This window comes from Suncus etruscus, chromosome 6, assembly GCF_024139225.1.
Source record: "Suncus etruscus isolate mSunEtr1 chromosome 6, mSunEtr1.pri.cur, whole genome shotgun sequence".
Lineage (NCBI taxonomy): Eukaryota > Metazoa > Chordata > Mammalia > Eulipotyphla > Soricidae > Suncus > Suncus etruscus.
The window spans coordinates 106,232,842-106,257,156 of NC_064853.1; the positions used below are offsets into that span (position 1 = coordinate 106,232,842).

At 48.9% G+C, this 24,315-nt stretch overlaps 1 protein-coding gene across 1 annotated transcript; it reads left to right on the plus strand.

Moving 5' to 3' along the window:
* TMEM44 (transmembrane protein 44) lies at positions 1–24,315 on the plus strand. The gene is made up of 11 exons (XM_049776034.1): positions 1–255; positions 3,375–3,501; positions 5,451–5,544; positions 6,065–6,231; positions 6,393–6,479; positions 6,898–7,068; positions 8,600–8,740; positions 9,912–10,016; positions 15,599–15,757; positions 20,350–20,382; positions 23,815–24,315. Exons 1-11 carry the CDS (start codon positions 119–121, stop codon positions 23,926–23,928), a joined length of 1,335 nt encoding a protein of 444 aa, XP_049631991.1. The 5' UTR covers positions 1–118; the 3' UTR covers positions 23,929–24,315.

Genomic DNA, 24,315 nt, shown 5'->3' on the forward strand with positions numbered 1-24,315 from the left:
CCGGCGGAGCCGATCGCAGGGCCCGGGGCGAGGGCTCGGCCTCTCCGGCACGCGGGGGCTCGGATCCTGGGTCCCGGGGAGCCGAACCGAACCGAACCGAACCGAGCCGAACCGGGCCATGGGGGAGGCGCCCAGCCCGGCGCCCGCGCTCTGGCCCTGGGGCTACCTGGACCGCTGCTTCGCCCGCCACCGCGTCTGCCTCTCCTTCGGCCTCTGGGTCTGCTCCTCCTGCTGCCTGCTCGCCGCCCACGTTCTGTAAGGGAGACCCCGACGGGAAGCCAGCGCTGGGATGGGCTGAGGGCGGCTGGGAACCGCGATGGGGGTGGAAAGTGACCATGGGGCCTGCCCCTCCCGCACCTCAGGCATTCACTCCCTCTAGGAATCTTGGAGAGGGCGCTAGGGAGGAGGCAGCCCAGCCCTCTGCGGGGTCCCAAGCGGCTCCTAGGACCTAGGCGGACACTTTCCGGATGCCCAGTCCTGGGAGCCGGGCTGAGAGCCAGAGGCAAGCGGCCGGAGGATGCAGTGGGTGGTGCCCTGCACTGGGAACCCAGAGTCCTGAGTTCACACACACACACACACACACACACACACACACACACACACACACACACACACACACACACACACACACACACACACACACACACACACACACACGGTGTCTCCGGCTTAGAGATAGCCAGGTCGAAAGACCATTGAGCTTCATCTTGCTTAAGGGGGCAAGGGAACAAGAAAGGATGGGAGGGATTCAGTTGGTCCCAGCCAAGTGCTTGGTAACAGTGGTGCGTGTACTGTCCCAGTGCAGATGACAAGGGACCTTGGACAAAGTTTATCAATCTCTCTCTCTCTCTCTCTCTCTCTCTCTCTCTCTCTCTCTCTCTCTCTCTCTCTCTCTCTCTCTCTCTCTCTCTCTCTCTCTCTCTCTCTCTCTCTCCCCCCCCCCCCACTACAGGCATGTCTGTCTGAATCTTTCCTTTCATTGATTCTCTAAGGTGTGGAAATACTCTCTCTTAGCTGGACCGTTACAGATCTCCCTAGTATTGATACAAGAATCACAGATGGAGTGGTGTTCTCTCTCCTCTCTTTCTCTCTCACTCTCTCTCTTCTCACTTTTCTTCTTTCTCATTAAAAAAATGTGGGGAAGGGAGAAGTCGTGGTGCTTTACAAACTTACTAGTAGATTTTCATGAATTCTAGCGCCACACCCTACCCCATGTGTCCATTTCCTTCCACCTTTGTCCTGGGTTCCCTCACTCATCCTTCCCACTCCCAGTGGTGAGTTCCTGCCTTTCTCATTTGTTACTCCTCAGTTCTATTTCTTCATGTCCGGCATAAGAGAGATCAGTCTGTGTCTGTCCCCCTCCCACTGACTTCCCTCAGTATGACACTTATCACTCCAGCTCATCTGGATGTTTCTGCTTTTGTTTTGGGGCCACACCCAGTGGGGCTCAAGGGTTACTGCTCCTGGCTTTGCACTCAAGAATTACTCCCAGCAGTGCTCAGGGTACCAGGGAATGAATTCTTGTTGGTCACATGTAAGGAAAACTCCCTAGTCACTGTACTGTCGTTCCAATGCACCCTCCCCTCCAAATCTGTATGTTTCTGACCTGTTTTTCCAAGGTCCCCTTTTCAGTGAGCATGAGTGGGAGAGTGAGATGCTGACCCACATCTTTGCCCTGTTCTGTCCAGCACTAGGTAGCCACTGTAGTCAGACTTTTTGTAGTCAGACTGATTCCAGGAACCCAGGTCTTGGACCACTAGGTCCAGTTAACAAAGGATGCTGACACTGGTCTGTCCTAAGAGTGGAGAAAGGATTGGTGCATGACCAGGGTCAGCCCATCCACTGCAGGTGCTCAGTGTTGCCATCAGGCCTGTGACCATGTCACAGAGACCTTGTCCCCCCCCCCCCCCACACACACACACACTGCTCCCTCGATACCTTCAGAGAGGCTCATGCAAGCGGCATGATCTGCTCTTCTGCTCTAGTTCCTAGGTTCTGGAAGGAAGGCATCAAGTAAGGGTAGGAAGTCAGTGAGGGGCAGGGACACTGGGATGAAGCCATCCGGAAGCACCATGGCACCTGCTAGGAACTGCTCTTGAAAGTAGGGGGACGCTCCCCCCCCCAGTGGGGATACACTTAGCCAAGGTCCCTCCCCTTGTCCCCTGCGGTGGAAGGATTTCCTTTCTGGTTCAAAGTAATGAGATGCCCTTTTCCTCTGCTGGTGTTGAAGTGCAATGGTTGGAGTTACTTTTAGAAACTAGTCTGTTTCCTTTCAAAAAATAAACCTTGACAGCTGGTTTGTCAGCGCTAAGTGGTGGGTCATGAACTTGAGCCTGTCTGGAGCAACAGTCAGAGAAAAATTTCTCTTCATTAGCGAGGCTTCGTCTCCACGTCTGGCTCATTGGCTCATATCAGAGGCTTGTTGTGGGGTGAGGGAGTTTGGGGCCTTCTTCTCCCCTCCGAACCGCCCTGCTGTCAACTTAGTTCAAAGACACCCACTGGAAGCCAGAGAGATAGTACAATGGGTATGTTTTTGTCTTATAAGCAGCTGACGCGAGTTTGATATCAGTATCCCATCTAGTCCCCTGAACACCACCAGGAATAATTCTTGAGTACAGAGCCAGGAGTAACCTTGATCATCGCTGGGTGTGGCCCCAAACCCCAAAAAACAACAACTGTGGGGCAATTCTGGGACTCACTGGTTGGCTGGTGTCCAGGACTTTGGTGCCTGCTGCCTGCAATTTGCAGTATCTGCTGTGTCCATGTTTGTGCAGACCCTGGAACAGATGGATTGGCAGCAAGGGGCAGTGCACGAAAAACCAGACAGAATCACAGGAGAAAATGCCAATGAACTTGAGCAGCCTCTTGGATCTTACTGAGACAGCTTCTAGCTCTCTGCTGCTTCCCCTGCCACTTTTTGTTGTTGTTGTTGTTGTTGTTGTTGTTGTTTTTGAGTCACACCCAGTGGCGCTCAGGAGTTACTCCTGGCTCTGCGCTCAGAAATCACTCCTGGCTAAAGGGTACCATATGGAATACCGGGAATCAAACTTGGGTTCATCCTGGGTCAGAACCGTGCAAGGCAAATGCCCTATCACTGTGCTATTGCTCAGTGGCAGCCCCTCCCTGCCACTTTTATTAGCTAGAGTTTCACATAAATCCCCTGACGGTCAGGGTTGACATACTCAGGGTACTTGTGCTAATTAACTCAGGAAAGGTGAAAGGAAAAAGCAGTTATTTTACAGGTGTATAATAACAAACAACAACAAAACAACCCCCCCAAAACAACAGCTGCTGGGTATCTGGGGGATAGGCTTTAATAAACACCAGTCTCTGCCCTTTTTGATGAGCCTCACTGTCTCTTACTTCCACCGTAGACTCCTCTATCTGCGATGTGTCAGGAGGACCAGAAAAGACCAGTCAGTGCTGACTGCTGCCTGCTTCCTCCTGGCCAGTCTGTGTGACCCTGCAGGGGCCATTCTGGCCAAACAGCTCACCATCCAGGTACGTAAGCAAAAGGTCTCTCTGCCCCCGTCTGCCAGGGTCCTTCCTTCCTTCCTTCTGCCCTGCCTAGCTGCTTACATCCTTTAAGTCTGCTTGAAAGTCAGGCCTTTCTGACCTCCTCTGACCTCTTCGCCCCCAGGGGCTTCTGGTCCCTCTTGCTGCCTTCTTTTTCTCCTAGTGTTTATCACCAAAGACCAATTTGACCTTATTATTATGAGTTTTGGGGTTGTTTTGCTTATTTTACTCTATTTGAACAGCAGCTCCTGACTGGCCTGAATTTGTGTTTCCATCATATCCCCTTAATTGATTCAGTATTTTTTTGGGGGGGGAGTGGTCACAACTGCCAGCATTCCGGGGTTACTGTTGGCTCTGCACTCAGAAATCACTTCTGGCAGGCACAGGGGACCTTATAAGATTCCAGGATTTGAACTACTATCCATCCTGGGCCAGTAGGCAAATGCCCTACTACTCTGGCCCCATATTCCCTAATTGAAATGCAGCTGGCATTAGCTGGTGTGTGCTAATAAATAGTTCTTGTTTTTCAAGCCAGGGGCCTAGCACCAGCTGCCACAAAGGATCAGACTCCTTTCCCCACAGCCACAGGGGCCCCTGATGTTCCTAAGAAGTCTGTTCAGTGGGAACAGGACAATAGTGGGTAAGGTACTTGCCTTGCATAAAAAAAAAAAAAAATGGTGCTTGCCTTGCATGCAGCCCACCCAGGCTTGGTCTCCCGAGCTCCTGGTCAGGAGTGATCCCTGGGCCGGGCGGTGGCGCTAAAGGTAAGGTGCCTACCTTGCCTGCGCTAGCCTTGGACGGACCGCGGTTCGATCCCCCGGTGTCCCACATGGTCCCCCAAGCCAGGAGCAACTTCTGAGCACATAGCCAGGAGTAACCCCTGAGCGTTACCGGGTGTGGCCCAAAAACCAAAAAAAAAAAAAAAAAAAAAAGGAGTGATCCCTGAGCACAAAGGTAGGAGTGATCCCTGAGCACAAAGGTAGGAGTAAGCCCTGAGCACAGCTGGTATGGCCCAAAAGCCAAATAATGATAATGATAATAATAAAAACAACAATAACAATAATAAAAGAAGTTAGTTTTCCCCAAAGCAGTCTCTATCCTCCAGAATAGATCTTCTATCCCTTTTGGGAGAGAAGGTGCCTAACCCCAATATAGTCCCCAGAAAGCCTTCTTGGACTCCAGTACTGGGCAGTCCCTATGGGGGTTTCTAGTTGGGTGTGCAACCATGCAAATGGGAAGGAGAGCAACATGGGGACCAAGACATAGTTCTGGAGAACTCTAGAGCCTACTTTGAGCCATTTCTCAGCCACAGATCACCATGTGTCTGAGGGATATTTCTATCTGCTGGTTAGAGTGGAACCACATCCAGTCACAAAGCTGATGTTTATTAACTTTACCATGCTTGGCCCTACAGCTTTTCCATGTATTAGGTCATTTCAACCCAGATCACCCTATGAAGTGGCTGCCCTCATTTGTCTGCTTCACACGGAGGGAACTGACAGCTGGAGGGATTGGATCCTGTCTCTGAATTTATGCTCACTGTGAGGGGACACACAGACCCTCCTGTCACAGCCATACACCTGTCCCCAGCAATCCCTGCTCTTTCTCCTCCATCTTCAGCCTAAGCAGCTCTACAGTTAGCCTCCTTGGAGAAAACAGACCCAGAGATGTTCGGTAACTAGGTGTAAATTGCAGAGCAGTAGCATCGCTGAGATGGAAAGGCTGTGTGGAGGAAGAACAGGGCTGGATTCTTGCCCCCCCCCCACCCCATGCCATGCTGGGCAGTTGCTGGGCTTTTCCACAGTCAGATGGGGAGGATAACTTTGTGAAGGGTGCTGTGCAGAAGCTTCTGGAGGCTCTGGCCAATGGCACTGTGGAAGAGAAGGGTCAGGGCAAGAGGTGTCTGAAAGCTGTTGTTGAATCACTGTCTCCAGGTTTTCACAGGGGCCTACCTAGCAGCTGTTCACCTGGCGACCTTTGTGTTTGTTCTCTTCCCCATCTGCCGTGCCAAGTCCACTTCCAGTTCAGGTGAGTGTTAAGTTGTGATTTAGTTGTGGGCATCCTATGGGGCCCCAACTCAACCATGAAGGAACTGGGTACTGCAGGAGAGTAAGCCGTAGTGAACAGATGAGAGGCGCTGAGAAGGGTAGTTTAGTTGGGAAACCCCACCGGGGCCAAGCCAGGGGAAAATGGGTTTTTGAGGTGCATGGCTTCTCGGGGTCTCTGCATGCAGCTCGGAGGGGAAACCCAGAGTCAGGTTAGGCAGAGGGGCTGGAAAGGATGGCCCTGAGAATAGATAGCAATGAGCTTGGCCATTTGTCTCAAAGGGGAGTGCTTGCATCTGTGCTAGAAAAGGCTCATCAGACACAGGGGTGTATCTCCCAGCTGTGTTAGCTCAAATATGAGGAGGATGGAACAGAGATCAAGAAGTTCTTGAGGGAGTGTCAGGGAGGGTGGAGAAGTTCTGGCCTGGAGAGCATTTTAGGAACTTGGTCTGGCCTCATAGTTGGCCGGCAAAGCACAAGACGGAATTTGGGGCCTGTTACAGGTTGGGGCTCCCAGGAGAGGAGGCGGGGACAGCAGCTTCAGACCAGCATGTTTGCCCTGATGCTGCCGCTCAGCCTGGGCCCGGGTTGGACTCTCTGGGCTGCGGCTCCGGTGGCCTCTGCCCCCATCCGAGGGCCGCAGAGGAGGCTGCTGGGAAGTCTGCTGCAGGTAAGGCCAAGGGCACCAGGGTGGGCTGAGGGGGGCAGACAGTGCTCTGTGGGATGGGGGTGAGGGGTGGGCCTTGCTCTGCCTGGGAAGAAGACCTTCTAGCAGCCAAGGCCAAGGGAAACACATGCTGACTGTGGCTCTGATTGTGTCTCTGTCCCCAGGACAACACGGAAACCCTCGGCTGCCTGCTGGGGACCGTCGCCGCCTTGGGCTCCTGGGCCTCCCGCTTCTCCCCACTCTCCAGAACCGTGAGGCTGAGCTGGGGGCAGCCTTAGGGCATCAGGATGTTTTTGGGGTTCTAGGGTTCTGGGCTGGAGGACTGGGTGGTGTCATCTGTAGAATGTGTGAGTTTATGTGTATATGTGTACATAGATGGCTATGTATGCATGAGTTTGTGTGAATGCAAGTATGATGGGAGTGAATGTGGGTGGGGGCTTAAGTGAACATGGATGTGTGTGGATCTGGTGGGGAGTGTGGTCATGAGTAGGAGTGTGAGTGGGGTGGGGTGAGTGTGGGGGGTGGGTTTGGGTGTGGAGATGTGGTCAGGTATGAATGGGTGTGGGTATTTGTGTAGCTGTGGTGTGAGGTGTGGGTGTGTGTGAGGTGTGTGTGTGGGGGGGGGGGCTGGGGTTGTTCTTCTGCAGCAGTTCCCCTGTCTCTGCACAGTGCCAGGGTGAGGCGGTTCCCTCCATCAGCCTCTGGACCTGCCTCCTGTCGGCCCTGGACGGCCTCCTCTATGCCTCAGCCATCGTGGCCCATGACCAGCGACCAGATTACTTGCTCCAGGCCACACCTTGGCTCCTGAGCTCTCTGGGCGGTGCTGCTCTGGACCTCTCTGTATCCACCCTGGATCCCAGCAGCTTGAATGCCTGCAGCTAGAGGAGGCTGATCCTCAGTGTCCTTCCTGCCCAGCCATGCCCTGCTCCCTTTATCGAATGGATGGCTCTCCCAGAAGATGAGAGAGTCGAAACCTGGGCTAGGCTGTGATCACCACATTTGCTGTTGTGTCTTCATTTCTTCTTCTCTCTCTTTCCTATTCACTCTATCTCCATCCTCCCTCTCTTCCTTTCTCTTCCTTCCTTTTCTGTCACTCTTCCCTCTCCTTTCTTCCTCCTTTTCTTCCTTCCTTCCTTCCTACCTTCTTCCCCTCTCTCCCTTCCTTCCTCCCTTCCTTCCTTCCTTCCTTCCTTCCTTCCTTCCTTCCTTCCTTCCTTCCTTCCTTCCTTCCATCCTTCCTTCTTTCCTTCCTCTCCTCCCATCTTGTTCCTTTCTTCTATCACTCCTGTCCCTTCTCTCAACTGGAACAATAGCAGAGAGGCTTTTATGTGGGGGTTCCTGCCTTGCATCAAAAACCTGAGCTCTGGTTTTGGCTCTGCCCTTAGCTATTCCACATACGTTTCTAAGACCACTCACCCTTCTCTTACCTGCCCTTTCTCTTGGGGATTGGGAGAGAAGGTCCCCATTCTGGGGTGGTATCACCTCAGCAGCTCTAGCTTCTTGAGAGCAGGCTTACCTCAGGGGGTCTGAGAGTGGGATGATGGCTCTGTGCTTAGGAGTGTGAGGAAACCTGTTCATTTTGCACAAATATTCTAGAACTTGGGATCTCCTATGTGCTCTTTTTGTTTCCTAGAACTGCTGCAACAAACCATTGCAACCTTTTCTTTTTTCCATTTTAGTTTTTGGGCCATACCCAGCGATGTTCAGGAGCTACTCCTGCCGCTGTACCCAGGAATCACTTCTAGGGGTGCTCAGGGGATGATATGGGATGCCAAAGATAAAATTGTTGCCGGTGGCTCAGTAAAGGGGGATTGATGGAATTTGTCTCTCTCAAAGAGTGTTTTTACCTCTCTGCTTGATCTGCCTAGGTCAGCATTTCTCAGTCAAATGTCTGCCCTAGACTAGATCATTTCTGACCTCAGCACAGACACTGTACACCTATTGTCTTTCCTTTACAGACAAAAATATCAGGAGGAGAAAAGGTAAAGCAAGATAGTTTTTTATTACAACTTATTTAAAAAGATGAGAGGGGTGAGAGAGGGAGAAGTGTGTTTGTGAGAGAACACGGACTTCTCCAAAGTGGAACTAGGCAAGCAAAGAAACATGGAGACAAGCAAGCAAGATATGATTCTGAAGGGGAACCCAGAAGCCCCAATCGCAGCTGTGATAGTATTTACTCCCACTGGTTACAGGCAGGGTCTGCTGGGGTGAGCAGGGCAGGGACAGAAGCGGGGATAGAAACAGGCCTGGTACTCTCCCGGGCAAGCGCCTATCTGTTGTGGAGTGAGAGAGTGTTGGGTGGGAGGGATAAGAGAGGCAGCGCAGGTTGGCAGACAGGTTCTACTGCTTGCTCCTTGACTGCATGGCTCAGATCATCTTCCTGTCCTGGTGCGTGCAGTGCGGGATGTGTGAGTCCTGGACAGGGGCATCTGAAGGTCATCAGAGCCCTGACACCCAGGCCCTTCTCACCAGTGGTGCAGACGAGGAAGAAAGTCCTTCAGCGAGGAGCAAGGCAAGATTCCCCCTCCCTGGGTAGGCAGAGGGGGGGCACCTCTCCAGGGTGCACGTGGAAATCAAGGAGTCCTGGGGTCGGCCATTTACTCACGTTTTTCATTTGTTTCCAGCCCTTACTAGAGCATGTTAAAATAGTGACACTGAGACCAAAATGATAACATAGTAGGTAGGGTACTTGCCTTGCACATGGCGTACCTGGGTTCAATCCCTGACATTCCACATGGTCCCGAATCTCACCAGGAGTGATCCCTAAGCACAAAACCAAGAGTAAGCCCTGAGCACAGCTGGCACCAAACTCCCACAAAATAAATAATAAAAATAGTTGAAGGATTATTTCTGGGTTTTTCTTTTCAGTATTTTGAAACCTATCTGGCTATGCTAAGAGTTTAGCCCTGGCTCTATGTTCAGGTTCACTCCTGACCGTTCTTAAGGAGCCATATGAGGTGCTGGGGATCAAACTGGGATCAGCCACATACAAAGCAAGTGTCTTAACCCTTGAACTGTATCTCCAGTCTTTGAAGGATTCCTTTTTTGGGGTGGAAGGAGATGAATAGGAGGAACACACCCCAAAGTGCTCAGGGATAGCTCCTGACAGAGCTCAGGAGACCAAATGGGGGTACAGACAGTGCTATACCAGTTATACTATCTCTTTGATGCCTTGAAAAATTATTTTAAAGAAAAAAAAGAGAGGAGAAGAAAAGTGGCTGCCTTAGAGGCAGACAGGAGATTGGCAGGGATGAGAGCAGGAGGGAAACTGGGGACTTTGTTGGTAGGAAATGTGCACTGGTAAAGGGTGTTGTACATTGTGTTACTGAAAGTCAATCATGAACAACTTTGTGTCTTTTCAACTAAAATTTATTTTAAAAATAAAAAACCTTTTGAAGGCTTCTAGCAAAACAAGAAAAAGAGAAAATGAATCCCTGGGGCCAAAGTGATAGAGCATAGAGAGTTGGGTGCATGCTTAGGACATGGCTAGGGTTCAAACTTTTACATCCTATATAATTCCCCAAGTACTACCAGGATTGATTCCTGAGTGCAGCCAGAAGTAGGCCCTGAGCACCAGAAGATATCCCTCCACCCCAGCCCCCCCAAAAAGAGATCTTGTTTTTAGAACATTTCTGCTGATTTCATGAACTCCCCTTTCTGTCTCCTTGTCTCCACTTTGAAAGAATTCCGACTGGGTGCCTCTCACCACACTGCCACATTGCAAATCATTCCAGACAATGGCAGCTATCAGTCACTACATGGAGTTGACCGTGGAGCCAGTGCAGAGGGTGAGTGGCCTTGCACCATACAGAGTGGGGCGTCTCGAAGGGTGGGCAGCAAATGGGGAGGGCTTCCTAGAGAGGGTGACTTTTTATGGAAAGATGGTCAAGATAAGGCCAAGCGGAGGGAAAAGGGAAGGAGCATTCCAAAGGCCCTGGTGGGGGAATGTGAAGGGAGGGGAATTCAAAGATGAACAGGGGAGAGTGGCCAAGGGGAGATGTTCCCCATGCCCTCATCCCAAGGGAGATATGGGAGGCAGGTGGTTTCAGGATTAGAGAGTCAGGTGCAATCATGCTTTTAGGTTTGTCTCCTTGTCTTTATTGTTGCAATAACCAGGGACCCCCTACAATTGTGGTACTCTCTAGAGCTCACACATTTTCCTGCTCCTTTACTCCAGCTCGTTCTGGAGACTGCTGGTGCTTACACCCTCATGTTTGGGCTTACTAGTTATTATTTCAGTAATGAAGCTTTAGCATGCCTGGATTTGGGGCTCAGGAAAGAGCACACACTCTGTTGTGGATCTGGGGGTGCCTGAGAGATGAGCTGCTGGCAACGTATTCATAGCATGTTGGGACAAAGCCCAGGGGTCACACTTAAAGGACAGGTGCTTGGAGCCAGTCTTCAGCCATCACTTTTTTCTAAGCATGCCTTTGATAAATTCTGCTTTAGTAGGAACCACACCAGGAGGCAACAGGATGCCAAGTGTGTGACCATGAGGATGATGGGGAAACCCAGGCCTCATAAACGCCCCAGGCCCTGAACTATCTCTGTCCCCCAATAGTGTTTTGGGACACTGGGGCTCTGCTGAGGGTGGCAGCTCCTGTGGCCTTGCCCAGAATGATAGAGGACGGGATGGAAGAGAGGAGAGTCAGAGGCTGGATGTTGGCCTGTACATCAGGGCCTCAGGAAGACAGTTTGGGTGAGCGAGGGAACAAGACACTCTGTGCTCCCATTTCTCCACAGTGTCATTTCCTATCCCCAGGGCTCTCAGTCTCAACATCACTTCTGTCCCACTCAGGAATGAACTAGTCTAGCTGTGAGCATCTTTGGCTTTTGGTGCCCTCCTGCTCCCCTTTTTCCTCCTCACTTTTGCTGTCAGTGAACCTGACTTTCAGGCTGCAGCACTGTTAGCTGAGCCCCATAAGGCCCCACAGTTTTCAGACTCTCGCCCTACCTTTCCTCCTGCTTATGCCAGTTTGGATACCTTTTATTCACCAAGTCTCAAACTGGCCCCATCCATGTGCATTTGCCATCTCTGTGACCATTGTCTGCTTCTCTCCCTTTATCTCGGTGAATGATCCTGCCATACGCCTGTTTCAATGATCTGTCCGTTCTCTCCAGGCCATGCTTGTCATAATCTATAACAGAACCCTGAGCCAGAGTGATAATACAGTGGGGAGGGCATGCCTTGCATGTCACCAATTCAGGTTTGATCTCCAGCACTTTGTGTGGTGCCCTGAGCCCCATAAGGAGTAATTTGAGAATGCAGAACCAGGAGGAATGACTAAGTACTATGGGTATTTATTTATGTATTTATTTCTTTTCTATTTTGAGGGTTACCCTGGTGATGTTCAGAGGTTAATTTTGGCTCTGTGTTCAAAGATCATTCCTGGTGGTATATGATGGTCAGGGGACCATATGGGATGTAAGGGATCAAATCCATGTTAGCCACATGCAAGGCAAATGTGCAACTCACTGTATTATTGCTCTGATCCCAAGAACTTCTGTTAAATGGATCTAGCCAAGTTGAAATGACATAGGACAGTGTGGGAGGGAGGCCAGGTCTTGGGCACTTTGGCAGTGGAGAGGTACAGTAACTTTGTTCATGAAAATCAAAATGTTTACATTATTGTAACTGTGTTACTTAAACTACAATTTTAAAAACTGAGGGGGCTGGAGATAGAACTGCAGATACGGCACTTGCCTTCGATATTCTGGACTCGAGTTCCATCCCTGGTATCCCATATAGTCCCAATCCCCAGAATTATCCCTGAGCATTGAGCCAGGTCTAATCCCTGAGTACTGCTAGCTGTGGGCCAAAAAAATTTCAAGAAGAGTAAATAACATAGATCTGTCTAAATAGGCTGCCTCCCTACTGCTCTTTTATTTGTTTGGATTTTGTTTTTTGAGTTTGGTTTTAGTTTTAGAGCTACTCTCGGTGGCTCAAGGGCTGATCCTGGTTCTGCATTCAGAGATGATTCCAGCAGTGATGGGAATCAGACCTAGTCCTCCCTCACATAGAGCATGAGGCCTTTTGAACCATCTTCTAGCTTTCCACAGCTATTCTTGTCCCCGTCAGTTGCACACTGCCCTCCTTGTCACAAACACTCTGAGAAGGACCTTGCGGCCTTCTGCCCTTCCAGCCCAGTCACCTCCCTCACCATTCCTCTCTGTCTCCATTCATTCCTCTCTGACTGTGAGATTCCTCCTTCCTCTCCCTACCTGTTCTTCCTCCTGATTTAGTGTCTTTCTTTAGGAGCACACAATCTCTCTGATCATCCAGGCTTCGGTTTACATGTCACCTTCTCCAACTGGGAATGTCGCTTAGAAGCAGAGCACTTTATACTTTGCATGTGTGAGACCCTTGTTTTGATTCCCTCAGCCCACAAAATAAAGAAGTCTTACCTTCTCCAAAGGCCTTACTTGTCACCTTTCAGACCATAGTCTCCACCTTCTGGCCTGTTATTGGATCCCTTTCTGAAGTAATTTGCCAGGCCGCTCTCTGTCTTATCTGTGAATTTTCTTCTGCTGAGCTATATAACCTTGCTCACCTTGTATTTGCTCCTGACTGTGCCCCAGAAGGACTCCCAGAAGAGGCGTCTTTGGCATAGAGGACTGTGGGAGTAACTCTGAGCTATAGCAAGACATGCTGACACTGGGGGGCAGGTGGGATCTAAGAGGCAGGGCTGATTCTGTCACTGTGTTCACTGGCTGCTGATGGTCCCATGTGTGATGGGAGTGTGGGATGGAGGGATCCCCAGCCTGCTCTCACAGACACCAGCTCCCTGGAGATGTCAGCAGGAAGGGACTGGGTGACACTTCAGAAAGCATAGAGGGGCCTAGGGAGCACTCAGCCAAAACACTAAACATTTAAAGTTTTTATTTAATTTTTTTTACTTGGGTGCTACACCCAGTGATGCTCAATATTTACTCAGGGCTCTTCACTCAGGAATCACTCCCGGGGGCTCATATAACCATAGGGGATGTCAGATCAAACCTGGGTCAGTCATGCATGTGCAAGGCAAGTGGTCCCAGCAATAGTTTAAATCTTCTTAATTTGTGGGGCATTGGTCCACCCTCAGTGGTGCTCGGCGCCTATTCCTGGCTCCATGATCAGAAGTGACCACAGGCAGTGCTCAAGGGCCTATATGTATTGCTGGAGGTTTATACCGGTTCCAGTTGCATACAAGGCAAGCACCTTGCATCCCGTGTGTTCTCTTCTCCCTGTTCTAGACATTTTTTTAATCCAGACTCCACCCAGTAGTGTCAGGTGGTGAGATGGTGGGTGGGGTGTTGGGATCCAACTCAAGAATAGGGAATGGGGAAGGTGGCGCTACAGGTAAGGTGAGGTAAGCCTTGCAAGCGTTAGCCTAGGACGGACCGAGGTTGGATCCCCCGGCTTCCCATATGGTCCCCCCAAGCCAGGAGCGATTTCTGAGCGCATAGCCAGGAGTAACCCCTGAGCGTGAAACGGGTGTGCCCCCCCTGCAAAAAAAAAAAAAAAAAAAAGAAGATGTTCTGCCAAATGAGCTATTTCCTGGTACCCTGCCTTAGATAGGAGCTTCTGAAGAGGAAAGGGGCAAGGAGCAGAAAGATAGTGCAGAGGTTAAGGCACTTGTCTTGGATTCAGCTGCAACAATGGTTCAAATCCTAGCATCACACATATGGTCCTCTGAGTACTGCCAGGTGTGGCCTTCGAGCACACTCGGTGTGGTCCAAACCATTTCAAAGGAATTAATGTGAAACGTGTGTGCATTTTAATCTTTCTATCATGCCAATCTGTAATGGATTCCTAATGAGGAACAGACTTCGGAAATTGGGTGTGCCTCCCACTTATTTTCACTAAGCCCATACACACATAGTTTTGTTTATTTTCTGGTTTTTTTTTTTTGTTGTTGTTGTTGTTTTGTTCGTTTTTTTAAGCAAATACTTCCATTTGGCCTCTTCCTTCTGTGTCCACTAGAGGGCAATAGTTCTCTCTGAGTCAACTCCTGGAAGGGAGTCTGGAGACCCACTGTTGAGGCTTTGGAGTTCTAGCTCTAGGCCCCCATTCCCAAGGTAATCTGTTTATGGACTAACTAGTTGTCTAAGGCTAGCAAATTGCCTGGCCAGCAGTTTCTGTAGCATTCATTATGTGGCTAGAAACCCACCCTTGAGATTTACAAAGACTCATTCCATTTACAACCAACCTCTAAGTTTTGCAAGAAAGGAGACTGGTGGAGAGGCAGCTCAATGAACTGGAACACAAGCTTTGCAGGTGGGAGGCCTGGGGTCCCATGGCAGCACCACATGGTTCCCTGAGCACTGAGAGGAGTAATGTATAGGCATGAGGGAGGGAGGGAGGCTGGGAGGGAGGGAGGGAGGGAGAGAGGGAGGGAAGGAGAGAAAAAAGGAAGGAGGAGAGAGGGAGGGTGGAAGGAAGGAAGGAAGGAAGGAAGGAAGGAAGGAAGGAAGGAAGGAAGGAAGGAAGGAAGGAAGGAAGGAAGGAAGGAAGGAAGGAAGGAAGGAAGGAAGGAAAGAAGGAAGGAAGGAAGGAGGGAGGGAGGGAGGGAGGGAAGGAGGGAGGGAGGGAGGGAGGGAGGGAGGAAGGAAGGAAGGAAGAGGGAGGGAGGAAGGAAGGAAGGAAGGAAGGAAGGAGGGAGGGAGGGAGGAAGGAAGGAAGGGAGGGAAGAAGGGAGGGAGGAAGGAAAGGAAGGAAGGAAGGAAGGAAGGAAGGAAGGAAGGAAGGAAGGAAGGAAGGAAGGAAGGAAGGAAGGAAGGAAGGAAGGAAGGAAGGAGGAGAGAGGAAAGAATAATAGTATAGGGTCTTGCCTTGCATGTAGCCAACCTAAGTTCAATGCACAATGCTCCATAGGTTCCCTAGACACCACGAGTGATCTTTTTTTTTTTTTTTTGGTTATTGGGCCACACCCGGTGATGCTCAGGAGTTACTCCCGGCTATGTGCTTAGAAATCGCTCCTGACTTGGGGGACCAATGGGATGCCGGGGGCTCGAACCTCGGTCCCTCCTAGGTTAGCACATGCAAGGCAAATGCCCTCCTGCTTGCACCACTGCTCCGGCCCCACCACAAGTGATCTTTGAGTGCAGGGTCAGGAGTCACCCCTGAACACAACCAGTTGTGGTCCCAATTCCAAGGGAAGTGGGGAGACTACCTCTAAGACAAACTGTGAAGTGAAAGAAGTAAGATGCATTGAATCTTCATCACATCCATCAGAGTATCTGGAAGGAGGAGTAGACAGAGCCCTGAGTGCTAGATGAGATGTCCCTCTCTCTACTCTAGGGTACCCCAGGGGTACTGGCATGTGTGAAAGCTCTGTCACAGCAATAAGAGTAGCGAAGGGAGCCTGACACTCCCCCCCTCCCCATGCAGGCCGGCTGCAGAGCCACTGAGCTTTCAGGCAATGGACAGACCAGCCCCCGGGCAGTGTCCCCGCAGGAGCCCCCCTCGTATCCTCCCGTGCAGGTCATCCGGGCCTGCGTGTCCTCCAGCAGCGGCTCTGAGGCCTCATCCATCAACTCAGACCTCGAGGTATATGCAGTGGGAGAGAGGGTGCTTGGCTGCTTGCTCTGTCCTTGCCTGCCCTGCTCAACTCCTTGAATGCGCTGCTCACCTCCTGCTGCTGGTTAATCCCAATAACCCATCTGCATCCTCAGGGTTCATAGTGCACCCCCGGTGCTCCACAGAATAATCACCTTTATTCAGTGTCTCCAAACTCTTATCTCAACTTCCAGCTCCCATGTAGCACTCACTGCCCAGCAATCTTGCACCATTAGGGACACTTATGGGGAGCCCTTTAGGGGTTACCAGCCTTGGGGTGCACACTTAGTGATGCTCAGGGGTTTCTCCTGGCTGGAATTACTTCTGATGAGGCTCAAAAGACCATGTAAGATGCTGGAGATCAAATCCAGGTTGATTGTTTGCAGGGCAAGCACCCTACCTGTTGTACTGTCGCTCCTGGCACGAATATTGTTAATATAGGAGCCACACCCAGCAGTGCTTAGGGGCTGTCAGCATTATTCTTTGCCCAACAGGGCTCAGAAGGCCATATGGGCACCTGAATGTGTTTTGGTTTTGGTTTTTTGGGTTTGGGGCCACACCCGAAGGTGCTCAGGGGTTACTCCTGCCTATCTGCTCAGAAATAGCTCCTGGCAGGCACTGGGGACCATATGGGACCGGATTCAAACCAGCCACCTTTGGTCCTGGATTGGCTGCTTGCAAGGCAAACGCTGCTGTGCTATCTCTCCAGCCCCGGGCACCTGAATGTGAATTGTGACTTATTGCATTTAGCTTAGCAATAGCCCTTATCACTAAACACTTGTTCTTCTTAGTTCTACCTCAACATCCCCCCTACTTACTGGGGGTGCTTGCATCCTCATGAGTCACATCCCTGGCCCTCCCCCAGCAGCACTTTTATTCTTCTTAAGGAAATTTTATTAGTAGGAGAGACAGAGTCCCAAGCGGTTGTGCAAGCGGTAGGGCATCTGCCTTGCATGCGATAACCTAAGACAGACCGTGGTTTGATCCCCTGGCGTCCCATATGGTCCCCCAAGCCAGGAGCGATTTCTGAGCGCATAGCCAGAAGTAACCACTGAGCGCCACCGGGTATGGCCCCAAAACAAAAACAAAACAAAACAAAAAGTGGAGAGACAAAGTAATGCATTTGAGAGCAAACACAGGCTTCTCCAGAGAGGGATGAGAGTCATGAAGCAGAAAAAAGGAATCCCACACTAGGTGGACAGTGGATCAAGTCTTTGTCTAATCTGTTTGGGTGAGGGTGGGGTGGGGAATAGGGTGAGTTCCAGTTCAGTGTTCTTGAGTCACTTCTGTACTTAGGAGACTTCCTGGACTCCTGAGGACAAAAAGCATGCTGGAGTCCCTTAGCTGTCTCTCCAGCCCCTTTGCCCCATGGAGAATTTTCGGATATGTGGGAGCCATATGCAAGGCTAAGAGAATACAAGGACTTGTAAGACAATACAAGGGTTAAGATGCTTTTGTGTTTCCTGGCCACCCTAGTTCAAACCCCAGCACTGTATATGCCTCTCCCCACCAACCAAAAAAAAAAAAAACAAAAAAAAACAACCAGACAGGGTCACTCTTGTACACAGAGCCAGGTATAGTTCCTAAGCACCACCAGATGTGGCCCCAAACCAAAACCAAAACAAACAAAATGACTATGAGGGCCACTTGAGGAAGGAGGAAGAACACTCACAGTGACTACTCATACAAAATGGTTGGGGGCCACATCTAACAGCACTCAGGACTCATTCCTGGCTTTATGCTGAGAGATCACTTATGGTGGTGTTCAGAGGACTCATGGGATTCTGAGGATAAAAACCAAGGCCAGTGACATGGAAGGCAAGCACTTTATTGTCTAATAGTCTGGCCCCTGAAAAAAAAAGTTAATCTATAATTAAAACGCTCCTCGTTAGGCATTTCCACTCTGGAGAAGCTGGTTGTTTTCTATTGAGTATGCATCTCTCTTAATCTTGTGTGTGTGTGTGTGTGTGTGTGTGTGTGTGTGTGTGTGTGTGTGTGTGTGCCCTCAATTCTCTAATTAAATGTCTTTCATGTCTATTTTACCTCACTAAAAAATTAATTAAATAAAACACCGTGCACTTGAAATGAGGAAAAGACTATACCTCGCTTATAAGGATTTTGGTTAATTGTGCCCCTTTGGCATAATTCCTGGTTAATTTTATTTATTTGTTTGTTTACTTATTTATTGTTTGAGGGCCACACCCGGCGGTGCTCAGGGGTTACTCCTGGTTCTGCTTTCAAAAATCACTCCTGGCAGGCTTGGGGGACCATATGGGATCCCAAGGACCCAACCTGAGTCCTCAGCTTGCAAGGCAAATGCCCTGCCCTCTATCGCTCTGGCCCCCTGGTTAATTTTTTAAGGGTAGAGGAGAGCAAGACAACTTTGTCCACTAGGGGGCACTCTTAGGATTAGAGAATATCAAGGTTTTATTTCGACCAGGGGAGAGAAGGGACACCCAACTCTTAAGACCGTTTGTTTGGTTATTTTAAAGTAAGATTTTATTTTATTTTTTGATTTTTGGATCACACCCAGCAGCACTCAGGGGTTACTCCTGGCTGCATGCTCAGAAATTGCTCCTGGCAGGCTCAGGATACTGGGATTCGAACCACTGTCCTTCTGCATGCAAGGCAAATGCCTTACCTCCATGCTATCTTTCCTGCCCAAAGTAAGATTTTTATATTCTGGGATAATTTTAGGTTTACAGACAAATTGCAAAATTTGTTCAGAGCTTCTGTATTCTGTTGCCCCTATTTCCCTAATGTTCAGATCTTGCATAAGCACACTTTGTCAAAACTAGGGAAGTAACATTAACACATTGTAGACTTTGTTTGCATTTCACCAACTTTTCCATTAATGTGCTTATTGTTCCAGGATACAGGCCAGTATCTCATGTTGCATTTAGTCATTTTTTCCAAGCAACATTGTCATTCCCTCAGATGACTATTTCTATTTTACATGATGACCATCTGTATTTTCTAAAGGTGAAGGTTAGAATTTGTTTTTGTTTTGCCAGTTTGGGACCACACCTGGCTGTCCTTGGGGCTGACTCCTGGGTCTGTGCTCCTAGTTGGTTCTAGGATCACATGAGGTGCCAGTATCAACCCAGGTCAGCCATGTAGAAGGCAAATGCCCCACCTGCTGTACTATCTCTTGGGCCCCAGCTAGTATTTGTTTTATATCTCTTTATTGTTTTCCATTACATTTGTAAAAATTGTTTCCAACCTCAAAGCTGTCATCTACATTGGTCTTTTACCATCATTTTTTATCACTTTGTGTCATCTCCAATCTAATCAATTTCAACAGAATGTCAGGAAATGGTGAAGGCTTAGTGAAGGCTAAGGAATGACTCTAATTCTGTGAAGTGTAATAAGGTTGTGATTAGGATGTCTTTAAAGTGTCTTAATCAGGGGCTGGAGCAATAGCACAGCAGTATGGCGTTTGCCTTGTACGTGGCTGACCCAGGACAGACATTGGTTCGATCCCCAGCTTCCCATATGGTCCCCCAAGCCAGGAGTGATTTCTGAGCACATAGCCAGGAGTAACCTCTTAGCATCACTGGGTGTGGCCCAAAACAAAACAAAAGTAATAAAGATGGGGTCATGCACTGCCAGGAGTGACTCACGAGTGTAGAGCCAAGAATAAGCTCTGAGGGGCCGGAGAGATAGCATGGAGGTAAGGCGTTTGCCTTTCATGCAGGAGGTCATCGGTTCGAATCCTGGTGCCCCATATGGTCCCCGTGCCTGCCAGGAGCAATTTCTGAGCCTGGAGCCAGGAATAACCCCTGAGTACTGCTGGGTGTGACCCAAAAACCACAAAAAAAAAAAAAAAAAAAAAAAAAGAATAAGCTCTGAACACTGCCAGGTACAGCTTAAAAACAAAACAAAAATTGATCAGTAGAGGCTGTGTTTTAATGTAATAGTACCAAATCCTGTAGAGCACTGAGGTTAGTAGCTGATGGGTTGAAGACATTCACAGGTAAAATGGCAGATCTCTCTGCAAACTCAAAGCCAGAAATGCTCTCGCAGGCAGTTCTTGAGGTGCTAGAGGAATGAGGGCAGGCAGACTCTATGCCCTTCCAGAACCTTCATCAGACATACCTGAGGCTTGGGCTATAATCAACCATGCAGTCCTGGAGGATTCAAAATACATGTTGGCTGGTAGCAAACACCACCTATTTTCAAGGTGGGGATTTTATTTGCATTTATTTCTTCATTTTATGGGTTGGAGTTGACTCATCTCAGCCATGTGGTTAATGAATGGAATCATTATTACTATAATTATGACTAATAATAACTGGTGATAATTTTTAAATCGGTACAGATTATAATTTTTCCAAGGGCCTGCAGCCCTCCACAATTAGCACAATTACCCTCCTGATCATTGAACTCTCGCTGCTAATAGCTGCTGCCTCTCTGCTTTCTGAAATCAGCTTTCCTCTGCCCTGGGCCAGCTGAGCTCCCAATTCCTGGCTCTCCACACATCTGGGGCTGGCACCAAGCTCTGGTCTGCTCTGTTCTGCTTTGTGATGGTGGCCAGATCTCTCCAACACTACTCTCTCTCTCTCTCTCTTTTTATTCTGCAGCAGAAGTATTGGGAAGCCCTAAACTCCGAGCAGGTATGGACACTCATGATCTTTTGCTCTTCCAGAAGGAACTTCCTGTGACTGAGTTCACATCCTGTTTCTGTTAGACTCCCTCGCCCCCAACATAGCTAGCTGGTCCTATGCCAAGTTCCTTTATGGGGGGAAAAATGAATGTAAAAACCCCATGCAAGGATAAGGTTTAGGTTCTCCCAGTTTACAATTTCCTCTGTACTGCCCAAAGTGTCTAGGAAGGAGCCAGAACTGTTTCCCAAAGCAAACTTATATGCTTGGGAACTGGGTTCTGAGCAAAGGGGATTATAGCCATTTACCCTTATGTAACCCCCACCCGAGACTGGGCTGCTGCTTCCTTGTCCCCCTTTTCTCTAAGAGAAGATGTCTTATGATATCCCCGGCCCCATGTTTCTCACCTCCTGGGACTGTTTGATTGAATCAATCATCTTTTACTCAAAATCTCCTTATGCCTAGACTACTTAACATGTCGGGTTTTTGGTTTTTGTTTTACTTCTTAAAATGAAGTTTGAAAAGATAATGCAGGTAATTTAAAAGAGAGTGGTTGAGAATGTTTGGAAAGGCTCAAATCCCTTCTGAAGCTGTTCGGCACTGTTTCAGTTGATTGCAGCCAAAAAGCTTGTAAGCAGCAAGAACCCCCAAGATGCCAGTGTTAGGGGCTGCAGCAAAGGCTTCAAAAACTGCCATTGCTGCTGAGAATTGCTGATTAGCTGGTTGAAAGACCAACCACAGGGCCCAATTCCCAAACATGGTGTGGGTTAGAGTTTGGGAGCCAGATGGGATCTCAGGTTTTGTTTTGTTTTGTTTTGTTTTCACACATGTCTTAGCTTTTTTAATGAACTACCAGATGAGAATTGGGGCCAGAGACAGAAGGAGGAGGTGTTCTGTCCCTCCTTCCATCCCACAGGGTGCAGACCTGAGGCAAAGAGCTCTTTGATGTGGGAGCTTTGCTAAAGTCAGGAAGGAAGTTGGTCAGAGGTGCCTTCTGCCAACCTACAACCACAAATAAAGGAACAGTGAGCTGTGGAAGTAGAGAGCAGGTGCTTTTGGGCACCCGGTGAGGGGGCCTCTTTCTGGGCCTGTTAGCACTGCTGCCAGCACGGGGGAAAGTATAGCCTTTTCTCCTGCTGCTGTTAAGTCACCTAGGAGGAGGACTTGATTATTATTAATAGATGGCCCATGGATGGGGCTTCTTTGTCCTGTTCCTATTTATGGCTATTTGTTTTAGATGGGGCAGGCAGCACGGTCCCTGGCTAAGAGAGCCATGTAGATCCTATCTGTGTCAACGAAGGGCCAGACTGTGAGTCAGCAGAGTTTGGGCAGCTAGCAAGAGGCTTTCTCAGAGTCCATGTTCATGCCCAGCTCAGTTCTTGCCTGCCTAGATCATTAGGCTATGTGTGATCTTAGAATTCACAATTACCAGACTCAGAAACAAGAGAGATTGTGTTATTTCACTGTTGACTCAACACTTACAAATGAAGAAGCTGAAGCCCAAAGAGGAGAAAGCATGTTTGGGGCTGGAGGACTTGAGCCCAGACTATACCATGCCTCTGGAGGGCATCACTAAAGACTCCTTTGCTATTGGCCCATGTGCATGGTTCCAGGGATTCTATGTGCACGATTCCAGGGACTCTGCAAACTGCTTTCCCCATGCTAATGTAGCCATATTATTCCTTTAACTTTTCCCTCCCACCCCCAATCAATTCCATACTTGTTTGATTCAAAGATGAAATATTCACTGACAATAACTTCCACACTTCCACTCTGAATGAGAGAGAGGAGAGAGAGAGAGGAGAGAGAGAGAGAGAGAGGAGAGAGAGAGAGAGAGAGAGAGAGAAAGAAAGAGAGAGAGAGAGAGAGAGAGAGAGAGCCAGCAGTCAAACTCAGGGTACACTACTTAATCACATCTCTGAAGCCTGTCTTGGGTTTATAGAGATATGTTTGTGTGCATCAATTTACATGTGCAGATACACATGCATGCTAAAGATGGAACCAGGGCCTCACATACGCAAAGCAAACGCTATATCCTAAGCCCTTAAGTGTTTGTTTCTAACTAATCTGCTCAACCTATTTTATTTTTTCTTATTTTTATTTATTTATTTTGTTTTTGGGCAACAACCAGTGGAGCTCAGGGCTTACTCCTGGCTCTGCACTCAGAAATTGCTCCTGGCAAGCTCAGGAATCTGTCCTGGGTCAGCCACATGCAAGGCAAATGCCCTACCACAGTGCTCTCTCTGGTCCCAGTATCATAGTCTTTTTTTTTTTAACTTTATTTATTGATTGATTGACTGGTTTCTAGGCCACACTCGGCAGCATTTAGGGGTTACTCCTGGCTCTGCACTCAGAAATCGCCTGTGGCTGGGGCTGGAGAGATAGAACAGAGGAAGGGCATTTTCCTTGCATGAGGCTGACCCTAGAGACACCTGGTTAGATTCCCGGCATCCCATATGGTCCCCCAGCCTGGCAGGGATGATTTCTGAATGCAGAGCCAGGAGTAACCCCTGAACGCCGCTGGGTGTGGCCTAGAAACAAATCAACCAATGAATGAATGAATTAATTAATTAAGTTAAAACATATTTTTAAAAAAATTGCTGTTGGCAGGCTCTGGGGACCATATGGGATGCCAGCAATGGAACGGGTTGGTCCCAGGTTGTCTGCATACAAGGCAAATGCCCTACCACTGTGCTATTACTCCAGCACATTATTTTTGGTTTTGAGAGGACACCTGGAATACTCAGCAGTTATCAGGAATCATTCCTGATGGGATTCTAGAGATCAGTACCTGGTTGGCCATTTGCATGCAAGCACGCAACCAGCTGTGTTTCTCTATGTATAGACAATACTTACCCTCCAGGGGGTGCTAAAAGATAGTGGCCTGGGAGAGGAGCACTTTCTGTTTGTTTCTTGAAAGAAGAAGTGGGAAGTTTCTTTTTTTCTGGAAAGTGAACTGTGGTTAAATAAAACTGGGAACCTCTGATTTAAAGACACCACTCTGGATGCCAGAGTAGGTGAGCTCTGAAGGCAAGGTAGGTGCACAGACACTGAGATATAGCTGCTCGTTGGCAAAGGAGCGAGTGAGCGGGGAAACACAGAGGGAAGGGTCAACAATTCAGAGTAGAAACAGTCAGGACAGACTTCCTGGAAGAAAGCAAGTGGAAATTCCCAGGATAAAGGGAAGAAGAATGTAGAGAGTCTGGACAGTGGGTGAGAAGAGACGTGGAGGCTGCTGGATTCCAGGCATCTGTCCATGAATTCCCAAATCTAATGTACTTGTCTTGCTGTGTCCTAGCCATGCAGGCCTGAATAGTCTAGTGACCTGCATTTCAGTTGTGTCTGGGTGTCAAGAACAGACTGAAGCTATTGTCTGCAGTGCTGGGGAGTAAATGGGACCAGGCTCTGCTGTACCCAGGTACCATCTGTGTCTTTTCTCCACAGTGGGATCTTGAAGATTTAAACTCTGGCAGAGACAGAGGCAGTCATATGGAGATACTCAGAGCCCAGGTGCTCAGAAGCTCTATGATGCAAGTAGACTTGAACTCTGATGAATAGGACTTCTGTTCAGAGCCCAAGATCTGCCCTGCAGTCATCATCAACCTACAGCATATATGTGCCCCCAGGCCGTGGGAGGAATTTGAGCTTCTGCAGAGTCTGCATGTGGCAGTGAGGAACCAGGAGCTGAGCGTGGTTGGTCTTTACAGTGTCTCAGCATGATGCTAAGATGTGGTGTCCTCTGGACAGCTCCAGAAATGCACAGTTTGTTTTAAAGAAATGAAGTTCATTGACTTCTCTTAATTTTCATCTGAAGGGTCCTGAATCCTCTTACCTTTAGTTCCAGCCAGGAAGGAGTTTCTCTAACAGAAGGTCTACCACTGTGCTATCTCTTCGGCTCCAAGTTAATGTATTTCTATGGAAGTTGATACTACTGATTTTTAAATA

Bases quoted from the DNA above. Each gene is read 5' to 3' on its own strand.
- TMEM44 (XM_049776034.1), top strand. From the start codon at position 119: ATGGGGGAGGCGCCCAGCCCGGCGCCCGCGCTCTGGCCCTGGGGCTAC. The intron at 3,502-5,450 runs GTACGTAAGCAA...CACTGTCTCCAG, and splicing joins CCAAACAGCTCACCATCCAG to GTTTTCACAGGGGCCTACCT. The intron at 15,758-20,349 runs GTATATGCAGTG...TTTATTCTGCAG, and splicing joins CCATCAACTCAGACCTCGAG to CAGAAGTATTGGGAAGCCCT.